General features: G+C 43.3%; 3 protein-coding genes across 13 annotated transcripts; 2 read left to right on the forward strand and 1 right to left on the reverse strand.

The window, feature by feature from the left end:
* Positions 1-20: 20 nt before the first annotated feature.
* Positions 21-11,403, forward strand: prokr1a (prokineticin receptor 1a). Of its 6 annotated transcripts, none has more exons than XM_037106476.1 (3): positions 21-738; positions 3,935-4,392; positions 6,299-7,419. In XM_037106476.1, exons 2-3 carry the CDS (start codon positions 3,965-3,967, stop codon positions 7,011-7,013), a joined length of 1,143 nt encoding a protein of 380 aa, XP_036962371.1. In that variant the 5' UTR covers positions 21-738; positions 3,935-3,964; the 3' UTR covers positions 7,014-7,419. The 6 variants fall into 6 exon arrangements, with proteins under 6 accessions (XP_036962371.1, XP_036962390.1, XP_036962398.1 ...); XM_037106495.1 differs by lacking the exon at positions 21-738 and adding an exon at positions 1,761-1,803; XM_037106503.1 differs by lacking the exon at positions 21-738 and adding an exon at positions 1,775-1,813.
* Positions 8,446-21,906, reverse strand: aplf (aprataxin and PNKP like factor). 3 transcript variants are annotated; one of them, XM_037106189.1, is made up of 12 exons: positions 21,756-21,906; positions 21,397-21,531; positions 20,390-20,461; positions 16,914-17,077; positions 16,181-16,370; positions 14,998-15,133; positions 13,896-14,074; positions 13,259-13,408; positions 13,110-13,179; positions 12,128-12,253; positions 11,411-11,457; positions 8,446-9,820 (listed from the first exon to the last, which is right to left on the reverse strand). In XM_037106189.1, the coding sequence occupies exons 2-12, from the start codon at positions 21,487-21,489 to the stop codon at positions 9,632-9,634; spliced, it is 1,416 nt and encodes a 471-aa protein (XP_036962084.1). In that variant the 5' UTR covers positions 21,490-21,531; positions 21,756-21,906; the 3' UTR covers positions 8,446-9,631. The 3 variants fall into 3 exon arrangements, with proteins under 3 accessions (XP_036962084.1, XP_036962074.1, XP_036962065.1); XM_037106179.1 differs by lacking the exon at positions 21,756-21,906 and adding exons at positions 20,636-20,716; positions 20,853-20,964 and having other exon boundaries at positions 13,110-13,408; positions 21,397-21,534; XM_037106170.1 differs by having other exon boundaries at positions 13,110-13,408; positions 21,756-21,905.
* Positions 21,907-22,040: 134 nt separating this feature from the next.
* On the forward strand, positions 22,041-24,955 carry LOC119024190 (F-box only protein 48). Of its 4 annotated transcripts, none has more exons than XM_037106736.1 (3): positions 22,041-22,193; positions 23,106-23,434; positions 24,512-24,955. In XM_037106736.1, exons 2-3 carry the CDS (start codon positions 23,135-23,137, stop codon positions 24,671-24,673), a joined length of 462 nt encoding a protein of 153 aa, XP_036962631.1. In that variant the 5' UTR covers positions 22,041-22,193; positions 23,106-23,134; the 3' UTR covers positions 24,674-24,955. The 4 variants fall into 4 exon arrangements, with proteins under 4 accessions (XP_036962631.1, XP_036962615.1, XP_036962618.1 ...); XM_037106720.1 differs by lacking the exon at positions 22,041-22,193 and adding an exon at positions 22,298-22,447; XM_037106723.1 differs by lacking the exon at positions 22,041-22,193 and adding an exon at positions 22,315-22,447 and having other exon boundaries at positions 23,109-23,434.
* Positions 24,956-25,372: the final 417 nt, after the last annotated feature.

Here is a 25,372-nt window from a genome sequence, read left to right on the forward strand (position 1 = left end):
CTGATAACTGATCGATCTGATCCAGTCATTTTTTTAACATCAGATTTCTGATTCCAGCTTCTTAAATGTGAATATATCCTGTTTCTTTCCTCCTGAACATCTGAGCTGTGGATGAAAGACAGTTTGAGGATGTCGACACCGATCAACTGATTTAATAGATCAAACAATGTATTGATTAATGGAGGCAATCGTCAACAAACTGAATTCTCAGTCATGTTTCTTCCTCCAGCGCTCGTTAATCTGAGTCGTTCCAGCACTTGGACTGCTCTCGCTCAGCTGAAGCGCAGTTCATCTTGTCACTGAGGATTGTTGTCATCTTGTGAGCACGACCGCAGGACAGTTATTGATCAGCAGGCAGCTGAACGAGGTCAGACAGACGCTTCATCACTGTGAGCTGTGATCAGATGACGGCGGGGGTTTACAGGCTGAGGAGTGATTGCAGAAGTGTTTCGTTCAGCCTGAAGTGATTGTAAAGAGAGCTGGTGACGGCTGAGCGTCTGATGAGGCCACACAGGTGAACGATCTGATCTCTGATCAGCTCACAATCATCGAGTTATCATCGCCTGGTTCTGTCTGAGAGCAGCACAGAAACACTCACACATGCTGCAGCTCAGTTCTCAGTAGATTCAGACTCACTAACAGGATTCATGTCTCCGGTCTGAGGTCCATCAGAGCAGAGACCCGGAGAACCCAACATGTCTCCTGTCCTGAAACCACAACACACTGATGACTCATCAGGTGATTTATATCAGGACACGTCTCCCTCCTGTATAAATACTAACTGATATAAGGATATAAATAAATTGCTATTCCACGACAGGTCACCACTTCAGACTGACCACCGACACGATCATCAGCACAACACAAAGAAAAAGAAGACGTAATCATAATTATAACTCCTGTTAACTAACTGTCCACCTGCCTGTAGCTTCAATGTGATTATGGTTATTACATTGTGTTAAATATGTGAGTTAATTTATGTTGAATAGTTTGTTGACTTCAGAAGTTCATCATCACATTGATCCGATTCATCAGTAAAGTCAGCAGACGTCAAGGCAAAAGAGTAAAAACACCACAAACTTTAATCAGCTTGAAACAAACTTAAGTTAATTATAAAAGATGAGTTAATGTGACTCATTTTAACTGTTGCACATTATTAATAACTCACCTGCCTCACACACCATCACACAAGAACATAAAAACTCAATAAATCCAGTGACATAATGAATGACACGAAATGAGTCTGGATAATAATAATAATAATAATAATAATAAACATAAACATTATTATTGTTATTAGTGATAATATGTATAATAATAATAATAACATTATTATATAATATATATATGATATGCATTATTATTATTATTATTATTATTAGTATTATTATTATTATTATTATTATTATTATAAGGTTATTAGTTATAATAATATTATTAGTTATAATAATATTAAATTATTATTATTAATAATAATAATAATCATAATCATAATAATAAGAATATTATTAATGATAATAATATTTTATAATTAATAACAATATTAATGATAATAATAATAACAGTATAATTATAATGATTATTATTATTATTGTTATTATTATTATTATTATTAGTAGTAGTAGTAGTAATAATAATAATAATAATAATAATAATAATAATAATAATAATAATAATAATAAAGCCATCGGAACCAGCTCCTCCTGCTCACTGGACCTTTACAGCTGCAGCAGCTGTCACGTGGACGCGCCTCGCGGTCTCGCGGTCAGTTGAGCGGAGCGCGCGGACAGACAGCAGCTTCAGGTCTGTGACGGTAAATATGATTATTAATTATCGATCTGAGCTCTGTGTTGTTTTATCTGATACAGTTAATAAGCGCACGTGCTGATTACTGAGGAGAGACTGTCGGTTATTGATCGACTGATTGGCTGATTGACTCTTCTTCTTCTTCTTCTTCTTCTCTGATCATCTCACTGTTTCTCTCTCACACTTCATGTCTTCATCACTGAGGTGTCCTCTCTTCTTCTTCTTCTTCTTCTCCTTCTTCTTCTTCTTCGCTTGTTTCTTTGATCTTAATGATCCCGGTGTTTGTCAATGTTCTGTCCGCGGACCGAACCGGTCCAGAAGTTCAGGATCAGTTCACGTTACATATGACTAGTTACTTTAATCTTAAAGTGATATATTATCTTTAAATATGACTGTCTGCATAATCTATTATTTATAAAACTACTTTTTAGTTACTTTCAAATGCAGTTGTTACATATTACTTTAATCTTAAAGTAATTTATTATGTTGAAACATTACTGTCTGCACAGTGTAATAGATTACTCATCACACTATGTTTAGTTACTTTAATTTCAAAGTAATGTATTATGAATACATGTTGAAATATTACTGTCTGTGTAGAGTGATAGAGTACTTATAAAACTGCTTTTTTGTTAATTTCAAAATGTTATTTTTCCATTACATATTACTAGTTACTGTAGGGTTTAAAGTAATCTGTTACCTTACAATATTACTGTCTGCATGGATTAATAGATTAATCAAAACAAATGTTTTGTTTCTTTAATTTTAAAGTAATGTGTTTAAATATTACTGTCTGTGTAATGTATTACTTATGAAACTACTTTTGTTACTTTCAAAATGCAATCATTACATATTACTAGTTACTTTAATCCAAAAGTAATCTATTACTTTACAATATTACTGTCTGTGCAGAGTAATAGATTACTCATCACACTCAAACATCAGAGAATACGTCTTCATAACGTCGTCTCCTGACTTGGACACTTTACATCAGCAGCTCACAGAACTGAACCAGAACCAGAACCATAGTCGTTAGTGTGAGCAGATTTATTGTGACGTTCATCTTGTTCAGAACCTTCTCTGACCCAGTTGGGTCCATATTGGTTCTGGTGCCGTGTTGATGATGATGAGGTTTGACTTAAATCACAACAAACTGACACTCTTTTGTTTTGTGGACTGTGAAACCTTCTGATGACTGGACCTACATCTGGTGGACTGCTCCTTTAATGAACAGAACCGTTAGCTGAGTGATGATTAACTGACCCGGCTCGTTATCTCAGACCCTCCTGCTGCTCGTGTCTTCAGTCCTGAGAGCAGACTGAGTGCGGCTCACTGCAGTTTGGCTCGGAGCTCCTCTGTCGGAGCAGCAGAACAGTTCTTCAGACGGCGGCGGCGCTCAGATGAGACATTCCCCAACATGTGGACGAATCTAACGGGTCGCCCTCGTCAACACTGTAACCTAGCAACCACGTCAGCAAATCTGTGCAGACGCAGTGTTTGAAAACTCAGATCCAACATTTCTGTAGGTCCACGAGCAGCCGGAGAGCTGACGAACCGTCAGCAGACAGTAAATCTAGAGTCCATATGTGTGTTTGTGTGAGAGGCCCGGAGACGGACCGCTGACCTGCTCACAGTGTCTCACACAATGCATGCTGGGATACATCAGCGCTCCTGGAACAGCACGGTGAAGCACAAACGGGGCAGTGTTGTTCTTTTTATGAAGTAATTCACTGAGAAGACCAAAACAACAACAGGAGAAGCTCTGAGTGGTTCTGGTTCTGGTTCTGGTTCTCTGTCTCCTAAAGTCCACTTCCCCTCCAGTTCCAGTCAGCAGAACAGAACCTGGAGGTCAGCTCCGGGTCACTGCTGCTGTCAGGCTGATCAACAGGAGTGAAGACCTATCACTTCTTTAATCCAGAAAGTTACAAATTAATCTGTGTTAACGGCTCCGGATCAGAACCTGATGAGACTCCAGGTGTTTACTCCTCCAGGAGAACTGGATCAGCACCGGCTCTGTTCACACTGAGCCCTGCAGTGGCAGAGGACACATATTCTTTATTCAACCAGAACAGTGTAGAAACTTCATGAAGTGTGTAACCGTGTTGTTTCCTGTTCTTCTCCCTCACAGACGCTTCTAAGCATGTTGACTTGATCCAAAATGGACGCCCCGCTGAACAGAACCGTGAGCCTGGCGGACTACTTCCTGGCGAGTGACGGCCTGGACTACGAGATTCCCCTGGACGAGATCCCGGACACCACGCAGGGCCGGGCCTTCTTCGTGGCCACCATCGTGATCGCGGTGGTCCTGGCGGGCATCATGTTGGTGTGCGGCGTGGGGAACTGCCTCTTCATCGCCAGCCTCGCTCGCTACAAGCAGCTCCGCAACCTCACCAACCTGCTGATCGCCAACCTGGCCGTGTCGGACGTGCTGGTGGCGGCGGTGTGCTGCCCCTTCCTGCTGGACTACTACGTGGTGAAGCAGCTGTCGTGGGATCACGGCCTGTTGCTCTGCGCCTCCACCAACTACCTGCGCACCGTCTCGCTCTACGTCTCCACCAACGCGCTGCTGGCCATCGCCGTGGACAGGTGGGTCGCCGAGGAGTCTGGGACCGATTAAGACCAATGTGTTGGCGAACAAGTTGCCACAGTGTGATCTAACTCCTGAGCAGCGAGTCGTCCAGACAAAGATATTCAGATATTAGAGCTTCATGTGATCACTGGCTGTCAGGGAGTGTTGTGGGCGGGGCTTACGTTGTATCAATGGCCATAACTGTTGAACACGTCGTACAACTGCGAACAGGTTCAGAACCACAGCTGGACCTGCTGACTGCAACACAATCGTTTAAATACAAAACTGTAACAGTAAACGAGTTTATTTAAGTGATTATAAAGCAACATTTCTATCTGCTTCCTCGCCTGTTTTGGAGACTAAATAAATGAATAATGTCGTCTTTGCAGCAGCAGCGTCACAACATCACCACAAGGAAACACAAGTCACAGACGTCACTCGGTGACAAATTATCCAGAAAGTAATAACCCTGAAAATAAACCTGTAAAATCACATATATTACATTATAGAGGCTGTGCAAAAGTCAAAACAAACCACAGACCATATTAATGCGGCAGCCATTTTTTTTCTGATGTCATGCTCAGATGCTGACGCTGCTGCATTCAGGTGCTCCTCGGATTTTCAGATTTCGGTGTTCGTTGCGTTCATGAGCGGCAAAAAGTTGTTACAAACGATAAAAGCGTTTGCTTTCATCCACCATCTTTCATTATAACAACACGTTCTCAGACTCTTGAGGAAAACATGATAGTTTGGACGCACGGTGATCTGAGGGGAAATCAGGAGGCAGGTCGAGGATCCGGGTCCTGACGCTCGCTCCTCATCCGACAGAGACCAGAACAGACCTCCGGACTCTGAGGAGGAGCCGACACATGAGTCACATTCTGCTGCGATAACAGCAGCTTCTGGGCTCCTGAAGCGAATCCATCATCAGCTGTAGCTGCTGGCACTCTGGGACCAGCAGCCCCCGAGTTTCATTTATCACGGCTGACATCCCTCTCGTGTATAATCTGCAGAGAGGGAAGATGGATCAGCTCCACAGATCCCAGAACGTCTGCGTGCTTCCAGTTTCCCTGTAAGTCCTCAGCCAAACATCTGGCGGTGTGCCTGGTCGAGTCCTGCTCTCCTCGGGATCAACGACACCACACTTCATCAACAGTCCGATTCAACGCGGGACTCGTTGCTGCTTCTCTGGTTGGCAGCAGTTTGTAACTCTCACGTCGAACAGCTTCCAGTCCTGATCATTCAAACAGCCACAGATCAGCTGAAACAGCTGAAACACCTGAAACACGCTGATCATCCTCAGAGACAGACCAGCCACAACACCAACCACAACACCACAAACACCACAAACACTACAAACACCAACCACAACACCACAAACACCACAAACACCAACCACAACACCACAAACACCACAAACACCACAAACACCACAAACACTACAAACACTACAAACACTACAAACACCAACCACAACACCACAAACACCACAAACACTACAAACACCAACCACAACACCACAAACACCACAAACACTACAAACACCAGCCACAAACACCACAAACACCACAAACACCACAAACACCAGCCACAAACACCACAAACACCACAAACACCAGCCACAAACACCACAAACACCACAAACACCAGCCACAAACACCACAAACACCACAAACACCAACCACTTAACTTTACGTGAAGTTAAATAAAGTGAAGTCGTGTTTTTAATCAGAATCTGACTTCATTGACGCCTGCAGTGAATCTGCTGGAAATAAGACCGAAAAGACCATCCATCCATCCAAAGATCCACCGAAGACGTTTTTTGAATATGTGAATTTTATCTTCTTCTTCTACTTCTCACAGAAACCCCACAGAGGTGTTTTGTCCCTAACGAGTCGGGCCTGTGGTTCTGTGTGTCTGCAGGTACATGGCCATCCTGCACCCTCTGCGGCCCCGGATGAAGCGGCAGACGGCGTACTGTGTGATCCTGACGGTTTGGATCGTCCCCATCTTCATCTCCATCCCCTCGGCCTACATGGCCTCCGAGACGACGTACCCGCATGTGGAAGGCGGCACCTACAAGACCTTCTGCGCTCAGATCTGGCCCGTGGACCAGCAGGTTTACTACCGGTCCTACTTCCTGCTCATCTTCGCTCTGGAGTTCATCGTCCCGGTGACCGTCATGGCCGTGTGCTACATCCAGATCTCCAGGGAGCTGTGGTTCAAGGACGTTCCTGGTTTCCAGACGGAGCAGATCCGGAAGAGGCTCCACAGGCGTCGGAGGACGGTGGTGGTGCTGATTCTGGTGCTGGTCGCCTACATCCTGTGCTGGGCGCCGTACTACGGCTTCGCCCTGCTGCGGGACTTCTACCCCACCCTCATCTCCAGGGACAGGAACTCCCTGGTGGCCTTCTACATCATCGAGTGCATCGCCATGAGCAACGGGGTCATCAACACGCTGTGCTTCATGAGCGTACGCAACAACAACAAGCGCCTGAAGAAGGACGCCAAGTTCCCGCTGAAGCTGGTGACGTTTGGCGAGGCCCGGACCTCCTCGCTCCGAGTGACGGAGGACGTGGACGGAGCTCGGAGGTCAAACCTCTGGCGGGCCGAGGACACTGGACGAACCTGGACTTAAACTTTGTTTTCTGAAGATCTCAGACCATCAGCTGGAGAACAGGTAAACATAATTTTACTCCAACAGTACGGAGCGAGAATACACTCTCAGCCAATCACATCACTGGACACGCTGCTCTAAAACAGCTGAGCCAATCATGAGGACGATAGGGCTCTGCAGTGAAGTGCAGCATCTCTGATTGGTGGAGCTCGTTACTGACTGAATCGACACCACCTGTTTCATTTATACGGTTTAGTGACCATTGACTCGTTGCTGTTGTGTCGTGTTAGTCGTGTTGCGTCACTCGTCAGTTTGTCTTTGTGTGTCTTTGTGTGTCTGCATGTAAACACGACTCGCTGCCGTTGAGTTGATGTTTGTGTGAGTCGAGAGCAGGAAGCTGAATAAACCTTCACATGATCAACAAACATTCTGACTGGACTGGCTGCATGTAATCTAAAGTTGCATTGTGGGTAATGCAGACATCTGAAGCTGTTTCATGCTGCATGAGTGGAGGATTTCCCTTCTCAGTGTGATCGTGTGTTAAACATGCGATTCACTGTTGAAATTCATGAGGCTGAGCGGCTGGTCGTCAGCATCAATGAACACTAAGTGTCGTCTGTGTGAGTCACAACACGCTACAGAACAAACCAGACTCTGGATCAGCTGTGTGTGGCGGCCTGCAGGTGGACAGGAGCGACTGCGTACAGTTTGAATCAAGCGCCAACATTAACCGCGAGGAGGACGATTATTCTGCACGATCTGAAAACACTGAGGTGAGAAAAATGTGATAACCGACTCTCAACTTCACCCTCCGTCATCTGGGATTGAACAAGCAACCCTTCGTTTACAGTCAGAGAGGATTTAGGTATTCAAAAAAACAAAAACAAAGGTCAAGTAGCTGTTAGCTAGCTCAAGTGAAGGTAGCATCAGTAGCTTCTGGTCAAAGTTGGCCGAGACAGAGAGCGAGAGAAGAAATGAGGAGTCGGAGCGAACGTTAGCGAGAACAAACAGTCAGAGAAATGCGTTACTTTCTGACTGTTTCACATCGGTTATAAAATAAAACCTTCCTACCGCCTGTCATTTACATCTCTGCTGTGTGTGTGTGCAGCTCAGCACCGCCCTCAGTCAGAACCAGAACCTCATGTTGTTATTGACCAGAAACATCCTGAACACAACAAAATACTGAGTAGATAATTAAATCAGGCAGAAAACAGGATCTGTGTCGATGCAGACGTCTCCACAGACTCGTGGTGCGAACATACGATATCTGACTCTGGAGTAAAAGTATCAGGCGACCTCAAGATTTTAGTGAAGTAAGAATCCTCCCACCACGATCTGCAGCTCACGTGACTCTTGCTGTGTGATGTTAGTGCTCAGCTGGTTTCACAAACAGCTGATTGTCCATCACTGTGTGTTTCATGCACATGTCTTGAAATAAGAGTTAAAACGCTGCTTTCTTTATTGCATTTTATTTGTTGACCTGTTCAGAATCTTCAACTTTTCAAAGTCAGAAAACCAGGAAAGAATTAATTACATGGAGATAAAATGTATTAAAAACATAATCTAACAGCTGATGAATGAAGAGATTAACCTGATATTCTGTGTGATATTGTGTTTTGGTGGACATAAAATCAAGACAAGGAGCTCCGTTTTCATTAGAAAGATATTATTTAAACAGCGTAAGAAAAAACTCCAACAAACAGAGTGAAGATTAACAGAGACTCACATATTTACACAGACGCGACTTCATCTGGCATAAAATCTAAACAAAAAAAAAAAAAATACAAGAAGAATGAAGATCAGTTTTCATTTCCTGCTACACTCTGGACACTGATCCAACACACATGTAGTGATTTACAAAAACACACGATTACTTGTTTTTATCCCAAAACGACAAACTCTCTTCTTCCATCTCCTGTAATCAGCCCGAGCCGCTGACAGCGCAGCGTTAATTAACTTCATTCAGAGGCACCTGCGTCCAATCAGCCTGAACTGTAACGCAGTGCTGTTCTTGGGTTCGACGTTGCCATGACGACACCTGCTAAGACACCTGACAGCTTTTTCCACGCACGTGCACACACGCGCGCACACACACACACACACAGAAATCTTTAAAACAGGTCGTGAGTAAACAGACGCGGCGATGACACTGAGGTGCCAAGAGCTCAGAGTGCTGCTGGTGTTTTACTTTGAAGTGTCCGATCATCACTTCCTGTTTGGAGATCTGACTAAACCAAAAAAAAAAATTAAAAAAAATCAGAGGCCTTTTCTGGCTCCCAGGTTCTGATTCTGGCCCTGAGAGCTCTGATTGGTTCTGCTTCACCTGAGATCTGTGACATGCAGCATCCTCTGGACAGAAGGAGGCTGTTTGTTGCTTCTCTCCATCGCAGCGCTGACTTTTCTTTGACTTAGATTACAAAGACTTCAAAACTTTAAGAACAGATTTTAACTGACACAACCTGTGGTGAACATTTCTGCTTGAATCTGGAACAGATCATCTATCTGAAGGATGGTTCTGAGCTCAGTTTGAAGAAGTTAATCCGTCCTGGAAGATTTCAGTGATTTAGTCTGTTAAACTGACGTGTGCACATAAAAACAGCCGCCTGACCGCGACAGACGCCGTGTCTACTTCCTCTTCTTCAGAAAGGCCTTCGTCTCCTTCTGCAGTCTTTTGACGTCCTCCTTCCCGCTGTCCTCTGAGTCAGGAGGGGCGTAGTCTGAGTCATCGCCTGCGTCCTCGCTGTCGTCATCGATGAAGCTGTCCTCGTATTCATCTTCATCTTCATCGTTAGCGGGGGTCTTTTTCTGGGTGGTACGTCTGGTGGAGGCTGCCGACAACAAACAGTGTTAACAGGTTTACATGACGAGACGCTTCCAACATCACCAGCTCTGCAGGAAGTGATTCACCAACTCCGTTTCACCTGCAGACACTGAGCTGATGTTTATAGGACTTTAGTCTTATGAAAGAAAACATTCATGTAGGTGTTTATTCAAGATCTGGACATTTATGCAAATGAGTGTAATATTAATCATGAGACTCATCTACATATATACATGTAAAAATAAGAGAATAACATTTAAAGACTCTTTTATGCATCATTTTTTCACAGCTTGAACGTTCAGAATAAAAAAATCTTTTTCCCTGGAAAACGTAATTATAATCATGAATTCATGATCATTAAAGGCGTCGGCGTCATAACATCAGTAATCCAGATGTTTGAGCTTCTTGTGCATCTTGTTCTCGTGTTCATCTGGACCTTTTCAACTGAGGGCAGCTGTTTCTTCTCTGAGTCTGAGAAGATTTATTTGCCAGAGGAGACAAAACAACACAGTAAACAAAGTTAAAGACAGATTTGATCGCTAGCATCGCTCGGCCACGACGATCATTTAGTTTGAATCTGTGAACAACATAATCTGGTTAATATAATAATCATATTTCTTTTCGTTGGTCATTTGTGTTTTCAGAGAATCAGTGTGGAATTAAATGAACATGATGTCTTCTTCATCTGTGTCGAGGCCGTTTGGTTTATAAAGTGACACGCACGGCGTCGTCTTCCCGTCAGTATGAGCGCCGCTCGAGTTGAGACGAGCAGAAAGTCTCAACTAAACGTCAGCCGAGGCGTCGAATCGCAAGTGTTGCAGGTGCGTCATAAAATGGTGCCGACGTCCCCGAGGGGCCCCGAGATCACGTTACACAAGCTGCTGATGAAGAAATCAATAGTCCTGTTTATAGATGGAGGCAAGTGTGTGTGTGTGTGTGTGTGTGTGTGTGTGTGTGTGTGTGTGTGTGTGTGCTCTCCTCAGGTGGATGAAGGTTTGTTGACTTTTAGAGATGGAATTTATTTTTATTTTTGCTTATCAATCATGATCAATAACATCATCCTGTAAGAACAATCAGGACAGACTGATGAAACCTGAAGCAGCAGTTTCTCACACGGAACCATCCAGAAACTGTTCAGACATTTTCAAAACAAACAAACCTGGCAGCTGATTGGACGATCCATCCGTCCATCACAAGCTAACTTTAACCAATCAGATCATCAGCAGGAGAGAACTTGTCTTGTTTACAGCTCTGACAGAACCGATGTTACAGCAGTTTCGCTAACTTGACGTCCAGCAGCTTGATGAAATTTCAGGTACGATTTGAGTCACAGTGTTATTTTCACATGTGCATCATGTTCAGTAATAAAAACCCTTTAAAGGTTGTGTTAAATGTGTGTAATGGACATGAGGGTTTGAGCTTTTCATGCATCTTAAAGAAGTTTCGGTCTCCTGAGATCAAGACCACATATTTATATTTGAACAGCATGATGTTTGTGGAGAGTAAACATGTTTCATTGGTTCACAAACAGCTTTAAAGTAACAAGCATAATAATTATGATAATGTTTCAACATCAAGACAAATAAAAACGTCCCACCTGGTTTCTCTGTGTGTTTGAATTCTTTCCTGTGAAGAGGATTTTTCCTGTGAGGGGAGAAAAAGACGAGTTTAGTCACAAAATTCAAAACAAAATTGAAGAACAAGTTTGATAAACAGTCATGCAGGAAACTATTATCAGTATTGTAACACCCCACAGAATCAGTCTGACACAGGACAGACAACACAAGTGGAGCTACAATACAGCGTCTGTTCTGAAGGAACAGCAGCAGCAGAGGGAATCTGAAAGGTTCATCCTCTGAGGAGCAGGAACATGATCAGGAACCTTCAGAAAATCTGCCTGTGGATCAGGAGAGATCTCAAATGCAAGCTTGAGGATTTTGGTCCCTAAGATGATCAGAGTTCATCATCATGAATATCCACAACGAACCATAGTGACGGCATGAACGCTCTCAGTAAACGTTTCACTAATCTGCTCATCAGACGGGAGACGATGGTCCCGATGTTGGCTATGAAGATCTGTGATGGTTAAATAAAGGACCATGAATATCCAGATAAAAAAACTCCAGGAACATCCCACTGATCACGGACTGAGTTAAAGTCTCCTGTGACGTGTGTTCACCCTGAAAACTCGCTTCACTACCAGAATAAATATTAATGTTCCGCTTCAGGTCATCAGTTGTTCGTAATCATTAGGATTCCCATCATGCCTTTCTCACTCTCTGGTGCTGATAATGGCGGTGCTGTGATGTCTGACCTGTAGCAGTCGGTGCCGTAGGGGCACTCGGGTCGGTCTGCCTCCTCTTCCTCCTCCTCCTCCTCCTCCTCCTCGTAGTCGGTGTCACCGGGGTGACAGCACTCCTGGAAATGGATCGGGTTCTTCCTGGAAACAACAAACATGGAGGTGATGAGAGCTCGTCAACATGTCAGAGCCTCAGAATGTTTCCCTGCTGCTGCTCCATCACAACGTTCCCTTCATCTAAAGGTCCAAACCACAAAACCACAGGAGCCAACTGTTCTTATAATAATCATAATAATAATAATAATAATATATAATAATATCTTCTAATACTTAAATAAAGGGTGCTGATATCAGCAACAGAATGGCAACATTTTGTGAGGAAGTCAAACAGGTGGAAGATAAAAATGATAAAACGTTTCACAGATCTGGATGTTAAAAAGAAATTCTGGTAGAAACACTTTTAGCGGCCGCAGCTTTGATTGGTGGGTTCTGTTTCCCAGAGACTTCTGTTGCAGCTGACGGGATCTACTGGACCGGAACCAGGACTTAAGTATGAATCATTTACACACCAGATCCTGTAAATACAGGACCAGGTTTAAACACACCTGAACCGCTGTGGTGAAATAAAACTGACCATGACAAACAAAGACAGATTTACATTCACATGTTCTAATCTAAGTTTAAACTGCTCAGTATTTTAACATGTTGTGTCAGTTTGGGGGATTCAGAGTTGAAGAACTGCGTTGTGATGAACTTCTTCTCTCCAGAGAGAAAAACTTGTTTAACTTGAACTTCCCTGAAATGATCCTCGTCTTTAATTAGAGCGGTGAAGTCTCTGACTGCAGGCAGCCCGATTCAAGCTCACTTCATCTCATCTTTGTTGGAAAATGAGCCACATCAAAGGAGAAACCCTCCAGCAGGACTTCACAGAACCTCCTTCATCATCCTCCAGCTTTTCTTATTTAACTCTGAAGGACTCAGTCTGAGGTGAACGTACCTGTAGCAGTCCTTCCCGTACGGACACGGCGTTCTGAGTCGAGGTTTGGACAGAGCGGGTCCAGACGAGGAGCCACCGTTCGACCCGACAGACTCCACTTGTCCGGTGGTTTGTCGTCCGTTTTTCACCTTCTTGTCGTGATTCTCAGGTTGACAGGCTTCATGCGTCCGTGTCGAGGCGTTGACGGCAGCTGTAGATGACTCTCCACCGCTTCTCTCCTCGCCCACCTCCATCGTCTCAGACTCGTCGCTCACATCACACCTGCTGGATTTACTCTGCAGCCGGACTGAAGGAACATCCTGGAAGTTAAATCAACAGACACACAAAGGTCCACTTCAGTTTGATGAAGACACTCAGCAGATGATACAGGTGGTTCTGACTTGTTCTGCTTGAAAAAGTCACTAAACTGTAACTGTTTTCATGCTGGAGTGTCGGGGATGAATTAAGGAGTGAAGCTGCTGTCGTCTGATGAACCGTTATTATTCTTACAGCGATCTTCAAGAATCCAAACACACAAACAAACTACATCAAGTGCAACTCACATCAAAGCTAAAGCAGCAGATTAATGAATTAATTCATCTGATCAGCTAACAGAGAAAAGAAAAATGATGCTTCTGATCATCGAGAAAATGTTGAATATTGGATCTGATAATCTAGCAGGCGGGTAATCAATCGACTAATACATGTATTATAATATTGGTATCATTTACTTTTCCTTTCAAAGTGTATTTTAACATCTTTACTTTTACTCAAATATGACTTTAAGGTACTTTTTCCAACACGGACCGTTTTAGATGGAGCTGCATCTTCTTCATCACTGATCATCCTTCTCCTCTTCTTTGGCTTCTCCTCCTCCTCCTCCTCCTCCTCGTCAGGTGAGGAGGTCTTGGCCTGTTTGCCAGCCGCTCGCTTTGTGCTTGTCGGCGCCGCTGCCGGCCGTTTACTTCCCTTCACAGCAGACTGAACTGAAACAGGAAGAGAGAAGTATTTGATGTTTGAGTCTGATAACACTAAAATTAAAAAAAAAGGTTAATATTGATCGTTCACAGAAACACAAGCACGACAAGGATTCTTAAAAGTGTTTAAAGGACTCGTGTGTGGGAGTCTTTTATATCTTCAGGAGGAGAGTTTAGAGCACCAGCGCCAGTTGTTTTTCCAGTCTTCTGCTGTTCTTAAAGTCTGGACTGGTTCCTTCTCCTGACAGTGGCATCACAGAGATCACAGCCTCAGTTTCTCTTTAGGAAACTGGAACTTTTCCATCTGCCCACTCTGCCCAGTTTAACTGAGCTCTTATGTGAGAGCAGTGATACAGTCAGAACCAGCAGAACAGAGTCGTCTGCTTTCCTTCAGAGCAAATATTAGACAGCAGCAGCAGTCTGTGGATCAGCGGCTGTTTAAATCTGCAGTGACACACACACACATCATCTACTGTAATAATCAACGGACATCCTGACACACTGAGAAACACTGACAGCAAGGAATCTGTTCAATGCTTCTATTGAATACTGAAGCTCTCAGACCGGGTCAGTCGGGTTCAGCTGCTGTTTAAAGTCAACAAACGTCTGCAGTGTCACCTGAGAACAGACTCGTTCCTCCACCTGACTCTTGGTGGATTAGCACTGTGAGAACAACTGCTTTAAAAACAGTCTCATATCAGCACCACAGATAATTCTGTTTCTCTGTTACAAAGAGCCGTCTTGTAACACCGACTTGGCAACATCGTTAAATCTTAAATCATCTCTTAAATGGTTCTTTTACAGGAAGACGCCGATGACTTTGGTGTTATGATGTAAAGACAGATCAGGTTCAGGTTAATATGTGAACAGACTCATGAAGACACAGTAAATCCACGTACTGAAGTCCAGTTGGACAAACATGAACACGGTACCTTTCGGGCTAGAAGAGGAAGCGCTTGGAGCTGCGACAGCCGCCATCATCCAGGCTGGTAAAACTCTTCTCTTTGGTGCAGGCGGCGTGACGACACTCCGGTGATGCCCCGCCTCTTTTGGTTGTGCAGAGTTTCCCTACAGGAGACAGAGCAGCTTCCTCAGTGTCCCGTCAGTGGACATGATGTCAAGAGTTTTAAACTTCAACACAACATCGGTGTAAAAAACAAACATTTGGTAACTGTCCTATAAAAAGACAAATGTTTCCATCTTGTCATCAACAGCCTGCAGAAACATCACGAGGTCCTTTTGGTGGATTTTAACGTGGTATCAAAAAAACTGATACTGATTTCAATTGGACCTGAATGCTTCAAGGTTTTAAAGCTTCATCGCTGACATTTAAATTCTTGGGGGGGGGTTACCAGTGCAACAAGATGGTGGTAGCTACATTATTAGCACCACAGGAACATGCAACATTCCTGGAAATGTTAAGAAATTAAGCGGCTTCTGTCCACTGAGATGTTGGAGTGCTTTAAATTTAAATTTGATACTAAACGTTTGTATTAATAGCGTAATCATGAAAGTGTCATCTAGACCTGGATACAGCAGCTTCGCTCCGCCTTGTGACCAGTTTCCCCCCAGTGGCCACTCGCAGCACTGCAGTGAAAAATTCACCTGTGGCCTCCTGAATTACGACTCTTTCTTTTATGAACATTTGATCTGTGGAGGTTTTATATTTGTGAAACTTTCCTCAGGTCAGAAAAGGTGATGTTAAAAATCTTGGGGGCAGAGCCAGCAGGAGAATCTACTACATATTCAGCTGGAAACCTTTCAGGTATGTGCCAGGTGAGCAATTCTCACTGAACTGAATTGATGCCATCTTTAATTTCAGCATCAAGTTCTACTACAAATCTATAGTGTAAAGCAGCAACTTAAACAGGGAAAGCAAGAGTGTATCAGAATAAGAGTCTGTTCTAAAATATGAGTAATACAAGTAAATATTAGGTATATAAGGTATAACAGAGAAAAGGGATACTGAAGGGAAAGATATCGCATGAGGGATGATCCAAAATGTCTGACGGTCAACACAAGCTCCGCCTCTACCTCCAAAGACACTGTCACAATAGGACGTCCAGCTCACGGGTCAGATTGGTGCTGAAAAGATTCTGTTGTGAGTTTTTAAACCTTGTTTAAAGTTCTGTCAGGACTGTCGGCCTCCTCCTGCTTCGATACAGCGGCTAGTGTGGCCTCCTGATGAGGGGGAGTCAGTCCACGGTCCGGTCCAACAGGAGAGGGTGGCTCCACTTCTGGCTTGGGAGAAACAGGAAGCTCTTCTTCTTCTTCTTCCTCTTCTTCTTCAAACATCTGACTGTTTCTACAAGAGGTGGTATTTGACACAATAATATTGAGCCTCAATGATTAGTAGGGAATTTTCTTGGAAGACATGATTATGACAAAAGTGTCAGAGATCCAAACTTGTGAAAGCTTATCGCTGCTGCTTTGATGCAGGTTGGAGTTTTCAGTATGAATTTTACATGAGCGTCGGCTGGTTTGAACAGTGGCAGCATAACGCGAGAGCCCTCTCCTGTGTGTTTGATCTGAACTTCAAACACAGAGCTGGCATCAGAACAACAGCGGAGCGGAAACTCAGATAAAAGATGAGCAAACCCAGAGACCACGTGAAACAACCTTCTCCCCCATTTCTGTCTTTAATTGAGTTAACAGATAACACTCAACCCCACGCTGTCTGCTTTGTAGAGATAAAAGATAGAGTTTAATTAAACGGTGGAGAGCAGCCTCTTCTGTTTATCTAATTATTCAGAGACGTCTGGTGCTGGATGATGGATTCATAGATTCATGTCTTGCTCTTCACACATTATCAACATGAAAAGGAGCAATTTTCTTGCCGTCTAAGTACCTGGGAGTGCCGTCTTCTCCGCCCACGGCCACCACCTTGTAGACGTGCTGCCCCGGCAGCAGAGAGAACAAATCTCCATGACGAAGAGGGCACCAGGAATCTTTCTGCAGAGGTCGAGGGTCGTCGGTCGGCGACGACTGGAAAAAGCACGGGTTCAGGTGTGTCTGAGGAGAGAAATCCACAAAGAGGAAAAAACCGTAACAATGTTTTTAGTTCACTCTCACTGTGCTCCGAGTTTGCAGTCCATGCAGTTCACCGTCAGGTAATAAGACCAATTAGCTCCACAGCTAGCTGAGCTAACTTGGTAACAAGACTTTACTGAGGAGAAGTTAGCGTTTATGCTGCCTTCTATCATTTTGGAGCCACCTTCAAATTCTTTTTTTTTGGCCTTTTTCTGGCTTTATTGACAGGATAGCTAAAGAGTATGACAGGAAACAGGGTAAGAGAGGGTAGGTGACACACAGCAGGGGGACCCGGGCCAGGAGTCGAGCCCGGGTCCGCTGCAGAGCCTCGGCACGTGGGTCGCGTGCCACCAACCGAGCTAAGCGGCCCCCCACCTTCAAATTCTCAACATTTTTTGCTGCTTCTTCTGCTGCGCTTGTATGTTGTTGTTAGCAGAACACAACAGAACCTTTTTCAGGCCCATCCAAGATGTTTCCCTATCAGCTGATATGCTGCCTGATACGAAAACTATATTTTTTATGGAGATTTTAATTCAGATAGTTTATTGCAGCGATTTATAATCATTAAATTCCAGGTAGGTTTTACTGTTACAGCAAATTGATGAACTCTAATCCCACTGACAATAAGTTTATCCTGTGAAAGTCTTTCAAAACCACATTTGGGTCGGGTTCTAGTCAGCATCCTTAAGAGTACCAAGTTCAGTAATCAACGCTACTGGCAGCCATTTTGTTAAATATTTCTGGGAGCTCTTCTGTTTGGCTGCTTGTGGTTTGTTTTCTTAATTTCCATATATTTTTCCATTCATTGTTTATATCTTTACTCCACCAATGACTGCAGATGTATTTCATTGCATATCTTAACAAGAAAACCACTGTAAGGAAAAACAATATGAAACCTAGAAACACATGGAGCTTCTGTGGAGATATTCGGTGTCTTTATATTGCAGCACTGCTTCAGTCTGACAGACTTCAGGGAGGTTTGTCAGACTCCTCTCACAGCGTGAAACACACTGAGCCTGCAGGATCGCTGTAATCACACAGCGGGTCGGGCTCTTAAATCATTTCCTTCTGACCAGGTTCTCCTCCAAACCACCTCTGTTAAATGGGTCGGGGATGATTTAGATAATTTTTCATCAGGAGTAATCGTCCGAAGTCTGGTGTGATTTTCGATGCCGCTCGCAGCCCTGCGGCGAGAAGCTGACAGAAAACTGGGCAGCATTTGGATTTTCTCTGTTGTATGACGCAGGTACGAAGGTTAACACGTCGATGTTGGTTCAGAGCCTCGGGCGCTGTGGAGAAAATCTGTTTGAGGGTTGTTTCAGTGTGACACCACATCACCAGTAAATCAATGGATGAAACGTTCATTATTTTTCTGGTTTGAAACGCAATCATGCACAAACAGCCTTTCAAGTCAATTGAGCACAAATGGTAATTAAGTGAGGTCAGTGTGATTTATGTCTTTAACACTGTAATCTTTTCTCACAGACCTCCATCTGACCTCTGCTGCTGAATCTCCCCTCAGGACGAATAAAGATCTGCGTAATGACTGGACCTTCTGGAAAAGGTCACGACAGTTTGACAGCACAGAAACTAAATGAACACCTTTCACAGATCAATGACAGCCATTACTCCAGTTTCTCTTGATGTCAATAGAGTGATGTAGTCTGTAGCTGGAAATAAGTTAGCATGTTAGCGTGTTAGCATGTCCTGTCCCCTCATCTCACCATCTGTGAGTGTATTAACGTGTGTTCAGTTAAATTAATGAAATAAGGTGTGTGGTTACAGGCTGAACATATTAAAGACATCAACTCATCATTAATGTCCCACAGTTTAATCCTGAAGCTCTTCATGTGCTAACAACAGTTAGCGGTTGCTAACAAGTGTCTGAATGAGACTACAGAGGTTGTCGGGGACATTAAACGTCCTCACAGCAACACGGAGACTCATCTACTCACTAGTCCGTCTTTACAGGCCACTTTAGTTCCACACTGTTCTAACTCTGACTTTACAACTTGTGCACTGATCAGTTTATAGAAACCTGGATAGTAATTGTGCAGTAAGACTCTTAGTGGTGGAGACGTTTCAGTCATGTGACCGTGATGTCGTCTGTTTGTAGCCTAACATTAGCTTCTTACTGCTACACAGTTAATGTAGCTTCACACATCACAGAGTGGAGTTCATCTGTGGAGATTATCTGGATCAACAGAACCTGGACGGATCAGAACCTACAGATTATTTTCTGTAATAATCCAGAATCCAGTTCAATGATCCCAGAGAGGAACCAGAGAGATGCTGACTGCAGCTACAAAAACGCGTCATCCCTACATCACTCGATGCTGCAGCGATCTGTTTTAAAGACCAAAAGTTTCGACACTAAATGCAAATTTGGAAAAAAAAAAAAAAAAAGTTTGCATGACTCGTTTTAATTAAACATTGCAGATTTATTTAAACTGGTAATAGACATAAATATTGATGGCACAATGTAATATCTACAGAATAACTGCACCGTCTGTGTTTCAATTGGTTCCAGATAAACGTCACTTCCACGGTGCTGTTCTGTCCGTCACCGGCCTGTAAGCTCTGAGCAAATGATGGCTGACGTGTGATTCAGTCCAACTGGCATCATTTAATTCTGCTCCCACATCTCCATCAGAAAATCACTTAATCAGTCACTCAGGTTTTGTCTCTGTGCTGTTGCTGGCTGTCAAGTGTAAACCTGAGTTTTAATCAGCCTCTGCAGACTGTTTGTAGTTTGTCTCAGTGGAGATTCACAATCGGAAATTTGATCAGAAGAAAATTAATTGGAAGTTGGTTGAACAAAAGAGGCGATCTGAAGACGTCACTCTGAGCTCCAGGAGACGCTGATGAACATTTTTCACATTTGTCATTTGTTTGACATTTCCATCAGATCCATCAGATCCACACCTGCTAATCTACGCAGGCTGTCGAGGAATATCAAGCAGGCTGTCAGGAATATTAACTGCATAATATTTGATGCAAATCTGAGTCAAAGATGTTGTTAAAATCAGGTTTCTTCCAGCTCAAGAAAATCACAAAATGTCCGTCGTTTTTATGACTGGAGGATTTACACAAAGTCTAATATGCTTGAATCTATTCTCTGCTGGATTATTGTCACATATCGTACCTGAGGATCAGCCTCCCTCCAGCCTCTCCAAATTGTGCAGACTACAGATATTTTAACCCAGAAAAGTTGCAGATTTCAGATTTAAAAACTGATGATGAGTTTTGTAAACACAGCACATGACGGGTGTGGACATGTAACTCTGTCTGTACCGGTTTGAGACGCAGCCGTCCGTCCAGGTTCTCCAGCAGCCCGTGATGCCGGGACACTCTCTTATCACTGACCTGCAGCAAGACAAAACAGAAGAAGGGCCTCAGGACAAAATATACAAAGAGTTATCTTTTCTTTGTTGCTCAAATTCAGATCACTGTCTTGACACCCACAGATCAGAATCTTCTGAAGTTTGCTGTGGACATACAGACACATTTCCACTTGTGCCTGAGTTATTCCAACTTTACCAGCATTTTTTTTCTTTCACAGGATCACAGAAGGATCTGAAAAACTTGCTGTGGATATTCTCGGCCCCCCGAAAACAAATCCTGGGGATGACAAACTGCACAGATCACCTGGATTTTCTTATTGTTCATTTCCACCGATTTGTTTTGTGTCTGGTTTAAAACAGATAAATAAATGATTTATTTTGGCTGAACACAACAAACCCTGTTTACAACTGACCGGTCCAGCTGTCTGCATGTTCTCAGTGTGACAGCGTCCTCCAGTGGTTCAGAGGAGGAGCTGCAGTTAGTTAACACTCAGACGTTCCTCAGGTTTATCTGGAGGAGGTCGTCTTTAATGGATGTAACAAACATGATATATCAAAGAGATTATTCCTGATGTATCAGAGCAACAAATGACAGATTGATAATCACATATAATATCAAAACACTCTTATCATCTCACATTTCTTCTGCTGTTTCTGCACAGTGTGAATAGATAAACATCCAGAGACTTCTGACACCCACACAGATGTGAGAAGGTAAAAGGTCTCAACATAATATAAGGGCAAACAGTCGTGACAAAGAGATTTAACCGAGGCAGAATATTTTACACGGGGGCACTGCAGCAGGTCACTTCTTACAGATACAACGACAAGCATCTTTTTCTTTATTATAATCTGTGTTTTAGTTTTTAAACTCTGCTCTCTAGTGTAGTAAAATACTAAGAACTGATAATTAAGAGTACTGCTTGTATTAGACTAAACTGATGGAGCAGGACTCACTCCCAGCAGGGGGCCCCGGCCCAGCACCGTCTCCCCCGGCGGCAGGTGGATCGGATCCCCGCCGTCCACCGGGACGAGGTCGAACCCAGACATCTGGTCAGAAGGCGGGACTGGAGGGAGCCTCACACCGGGACTCTGGTAGACAACACATCACGACACATTCAGCTCAGTGAGGATTATTAGATATATTAAATGATGTCCGGACTGAAGTTATGTTGTGTTTCATTCAGTTGTGCGGGGGCAGCAGTTAGCTAGTCTGCTTTAAACAGAAACCAAAGTTCAGCTAAGACCTTAAATCATATAGTTTTATATCTATAGTCACAACGAGTCCCGAGGAAGTTAACTTTAACACTGCTCACCTGTTGTTGTGCTGAACTGGACCAGTATTTGTCTCCCAGCAGAGAAACTCTGACCGACAGGACGCAGAGCAACTCTGTCAGCTACACGATTCAAAACTTCCGGGTTGCAGGGGAGCATGCGCAGTATACATCTGGCGCTGCTTGATAGACTTCCGGCCACACATTCACCGAATTCCATCTTGAATTTTATCAATTTCAAATGTTCATGTTTATCGTGTTTATTTGTAGCTCTAAAAAAATCTCAAGATGGTTTTGTTAATAAGAAGACATCACCCTTTTATTCGGCACACTTGAAATACACAGTGCGCGACTCTAGTTGACCAAAATGTGAAATTTTTGATTTGGTTCACCGTTATCACCTCGCTTTTAGACTATTATTGTGTGGATATTCAAACCATTCGTCGAACTGAAAGGCACCGCAAATTATCCAGAAATACAGTGAGTCATATATTTCATACGGTTAGCACATTTATTTGTAACAGACTAGTGAGACGGGACGTTTTGGCGAAATGTCCGACGGAGAAACTGAAACGCTACAAATGGAATGTTTTGTTTTGACTGGGGAATGGGCGTGGGACCCTTGTACGCATGCGCACGTTCTCCAAACACGATGACGAGTGTCTGTGTGTAAACAGCCGTTGAGACATTTAAACAGTCAGCTGTCAGAAAGACATCAGGTCAGCACACTGCCGGTAAGAAGCACGCCATTTAAAACCACATAGCATCGTCTTTCTTCTTAGACATACCGGCAGACATTTTTCACCCGCTTCTTCCTCTATTAAAAAAAGGTATTTGGACTGAAAATTGCGAAATGGCCGCAGGGTGCTTCAGTCGATGTTAGCTAGCTAGCTAGCCGAGTAGCTGCTAGCCGGGGCGGAGGAGAGACTCGTGCAGCTGAACGTGACTGTAGAAATCTGTTGTTTTTACTGTCAGAGTCACAGTTTGGAGCATAAAGTGAAGCCTCTGTTCATCCACACACTCCACGGATAAATAGATAAATAGATTTTGACAGTTAAGGTGATTTTGTAACTGAGCAGAAGGTCAGATTAATTTAAGCAACCAAACTATCTCTGTGATGGCAAGAAAACATATCAGAAAGAAATATATTCTGCAAAAAAGCAGAAAAAATAAATCAAATCAAAATACTCTCATATTGGTGAAAATGTGCACTTGACTGCTCTGCAAAATACAAAATATGAGACTTTTGATTTAAAAATGTAAAAAAAAAAATCATTTACAGCATTTCTTATGGCCATTTCTTCTCATTCTTACCCAATATTAGCCATAACAAACTGAAACAATGATCTACAGTTTGTTTCACTTTCTCTTTGCTCTGAATCCTTCCGTTAGCAGGCTGTTTCGAACTGTCGGGAGTTATTATGCAGCATGACTTCACGAGGACCTCGCCCGTGTTTCTGCTCTGTGGAAGACGACCCTCCCTGATTTCCGGCCCAGACAGAACCCCTCAGAACTTTGCCGAAGCGCTGCCGCCAGAGATGAGTGTGAAGATCTTCAGCGAGCTGGATGCAGAGAGTCTGTGCTGCGCCTCGCGGACCTGCAAGCTGTGGCACCACATCATCGAAGAGAGCGAGCAGCTGTGGAGGAGGCAGTGTCTGCCCGTCAGAGCCGTCTGTCAGAGGGAGGTCGACAGCGACAGGAGAGACGGTCTGTCCTGGAAGGTGGGTCGACGCATCCGCAGGAAAACAGAGGAGAAGAGGGAAGCTGTTAGGGCAGGGCAGTCAATATTAGATATATCTTCATCGTGATATTAGACTATATGCTGTGTTAGATTCTTGATATCATGCTATGTCATAAATCTGGTCTTTTCCTGGTTTGAACACCTGCCTTACAGTAAAGAGATGTCATACTTGCCTTTACTCACTTGTCATTCTGTCCACAGTCATCTCAGCAGAATTGTAACAACATTGATATTGTCCACTGTGAACATGAATGAAGTGCCTCTGAGGAGATTTAAAAATATCAGCGTATCTATTGTACATCACCAAATAGCTTTAAAACACGGTGGTATTATTTTAAGGTCATATCATTCAGCCCCAGGAGCTGAACTATTACAAAAATCTCGTACAAACATACGGAAATACGGGAAAACAGTAAGAACATAAGATGAAAATATATACAATAAACACAGTATTATACAAATGTAGGACAGCCCTGTGAAACTGCTTCACCGTGATTTAAACTGACCAGATCTGCATCAGATTGTTTCCAGCCACATAAACACACCTGATTTGCCTGAGAAATGAATGAAAATGTCTCACAACCTTAAAGAAAGTGTCTGGACTGGATCCACACTAAATGTTAATGGGTTCTGTTCTGGGCTGAGACACTTCCACTGTCCATGTTTAGTAGAAACCTGTTCAGGGTCAGCAAACAGACTGGGGTGAAAACAGAACGTCCCTGGCAAAAGGAAAATATTAATCTAGCTTCCAATGACCCGTCACCAACGGCTGGACTGTGACAGAAATAATGTTTGACTGAAGCTGAAGGTACTTTGTCGTCATGGAGAGACAGAATACGCGATCGTGCTGTTTACAGGTGACGTCACACTGTCAGGTGTTCTGTTGAGGATGTTGACCTGCATGAACACACTGAAGCTTCAGATGAGCTCAGAGGCGATTAAGAGATTTCAGAGGTTAAAGGTCTGAGGTGTTAGACGGGACGCGTAGAGGCTGTTGGACTGGCTGAGAAGAGGGTTTAAGGTGCTTTAATGCCTCTGCTGTGTTTGCTGCGTGCAGGTCACCCTGGTGAGGAACTACATTCGCAGCCGGCTGAAGAGAGACTGGCTGAGAGGACGTTACAGCCACGTGAGGTCAGCGGACGAGCTGATCGGCAGGAAGATGACGCCGCTGGACGCCGAGACGTGGGGAGAGATCCTGCAGGCCGAGCTGGACAGATGACTGATGGCAACGTTTGCTGCCACATACAGGACTTTATTTAAAGAACCTCGATCACCTCAGAGTGTCTGATTTTTAACTCTAATATATCTTTTATAATTGTGTGTTTTATACCAATACACACAAACAATTGTACAGACATTTTTTTGTATTCCTTTTTTTAAGAAAAAAAGAACCATGGAGAACCAGAAATGAAACAAATGACGATAATGATTGATGGTTGAAATGAATCGTGATGTAAATATGGCTGAGATGCAATAAACCACGTTGTGTTGAAGAGTGTAAGATGGTCTCACAGGATTATGGATGATGGAGTATTCGATTACATTCAGGGCTGTAACAAATGTTCAGGAGTCATACCTGATAAAAGTGAACAGCTCCCATATGAATAGCAGTTGAGTAAAAGTCTTAAAGTATCTGATATTAAATGTTCTCAAGTCTCAGAAGTAATTTTGTAGCAATAAACATATTAAAGTGTTTACAGTTAAAGTAAATAATATATACATTGATATTTAAAACATTTGACCGATTATCAGATCTGATCTTTTACTGATGATCAGAATCAATAAGAAATAATAATAATAGCTTAAAGGAGCATTATCTATGCTTAGAGAAAAACTACAAACTCAGAATTTTAATATTGACAATATTAATGAGGTAATAATAGAAACTATTGACTGTGAATAAATGAGCTGTTCTCAG

Source organism: Acanthopagrus latus, chromosome 1 (genome assembly GCF_904848185.1).
Source record: "Acanthopagrus latus isolate v.2019 chromosome 1, fAcaLat1.1, whole genome shotgun sequence".
Lineage (NCBI taxonomy): Eukaryota > Metazoa > Chordata > Actinopteri > Spariformes > Sparidae > Acanthopagrus > Acanthopagrus latus.

Excerpts from the sequence above, each read along its gene's own strand:
- prokr1a (XM_037106476.1), top strand. The coding sequence starts at position 3,965 with ATGGACGCCCCGCTGAACAGAACCGTGAGCCTGGCGGACTACTTCCTG. Across the intron at positions 4,393-6,298 it reads CTGGCCATCGCCGTGGACAG|GTACATGGCCATCCTGCACC; the intron begins GTGGGTCGCCGA and ends GTGTGTCTGCAG.
- aplf (XM_037106170.1), bottom strand. The coding sequence starts at position 21,489 with ATGTCTGGGTTCGACCTCGTCCCGGTGGACGGCGGGGATCCGATCCAC. Across the intron at positions 16,371-16,913 it reads GGAGAAGACGGCACTCCCAG|AAACAGTCAGATGTTTGAAG; the intron begins GTACTTAGACGG and ends CACCTCTTGTAG. Across the intron at positions 13,409-13,895 it reads ATGCAGCTCCATCTAAAACG|GATGTTCCTTCAGTCCGGCT; the intron begins GTCCGTGTTGGA and ends TTTAACTTCCAG.
- LOC119024190 (XM_037106736.1), top strand. The coding sequence starts at position 23,135 with ATGCAGCATGACTTCACGAGGACCTCGCCCGTGTTTCTGCTCTGTGGA. Across the intron at positions 23,435-24,511 it reads GAGACGGTCTGTCCTGGAAG|GTCACCCTGGTGAGGAACTA; the intron begins GTGGGTCGACGC and ends TGCTGCGTGCAG.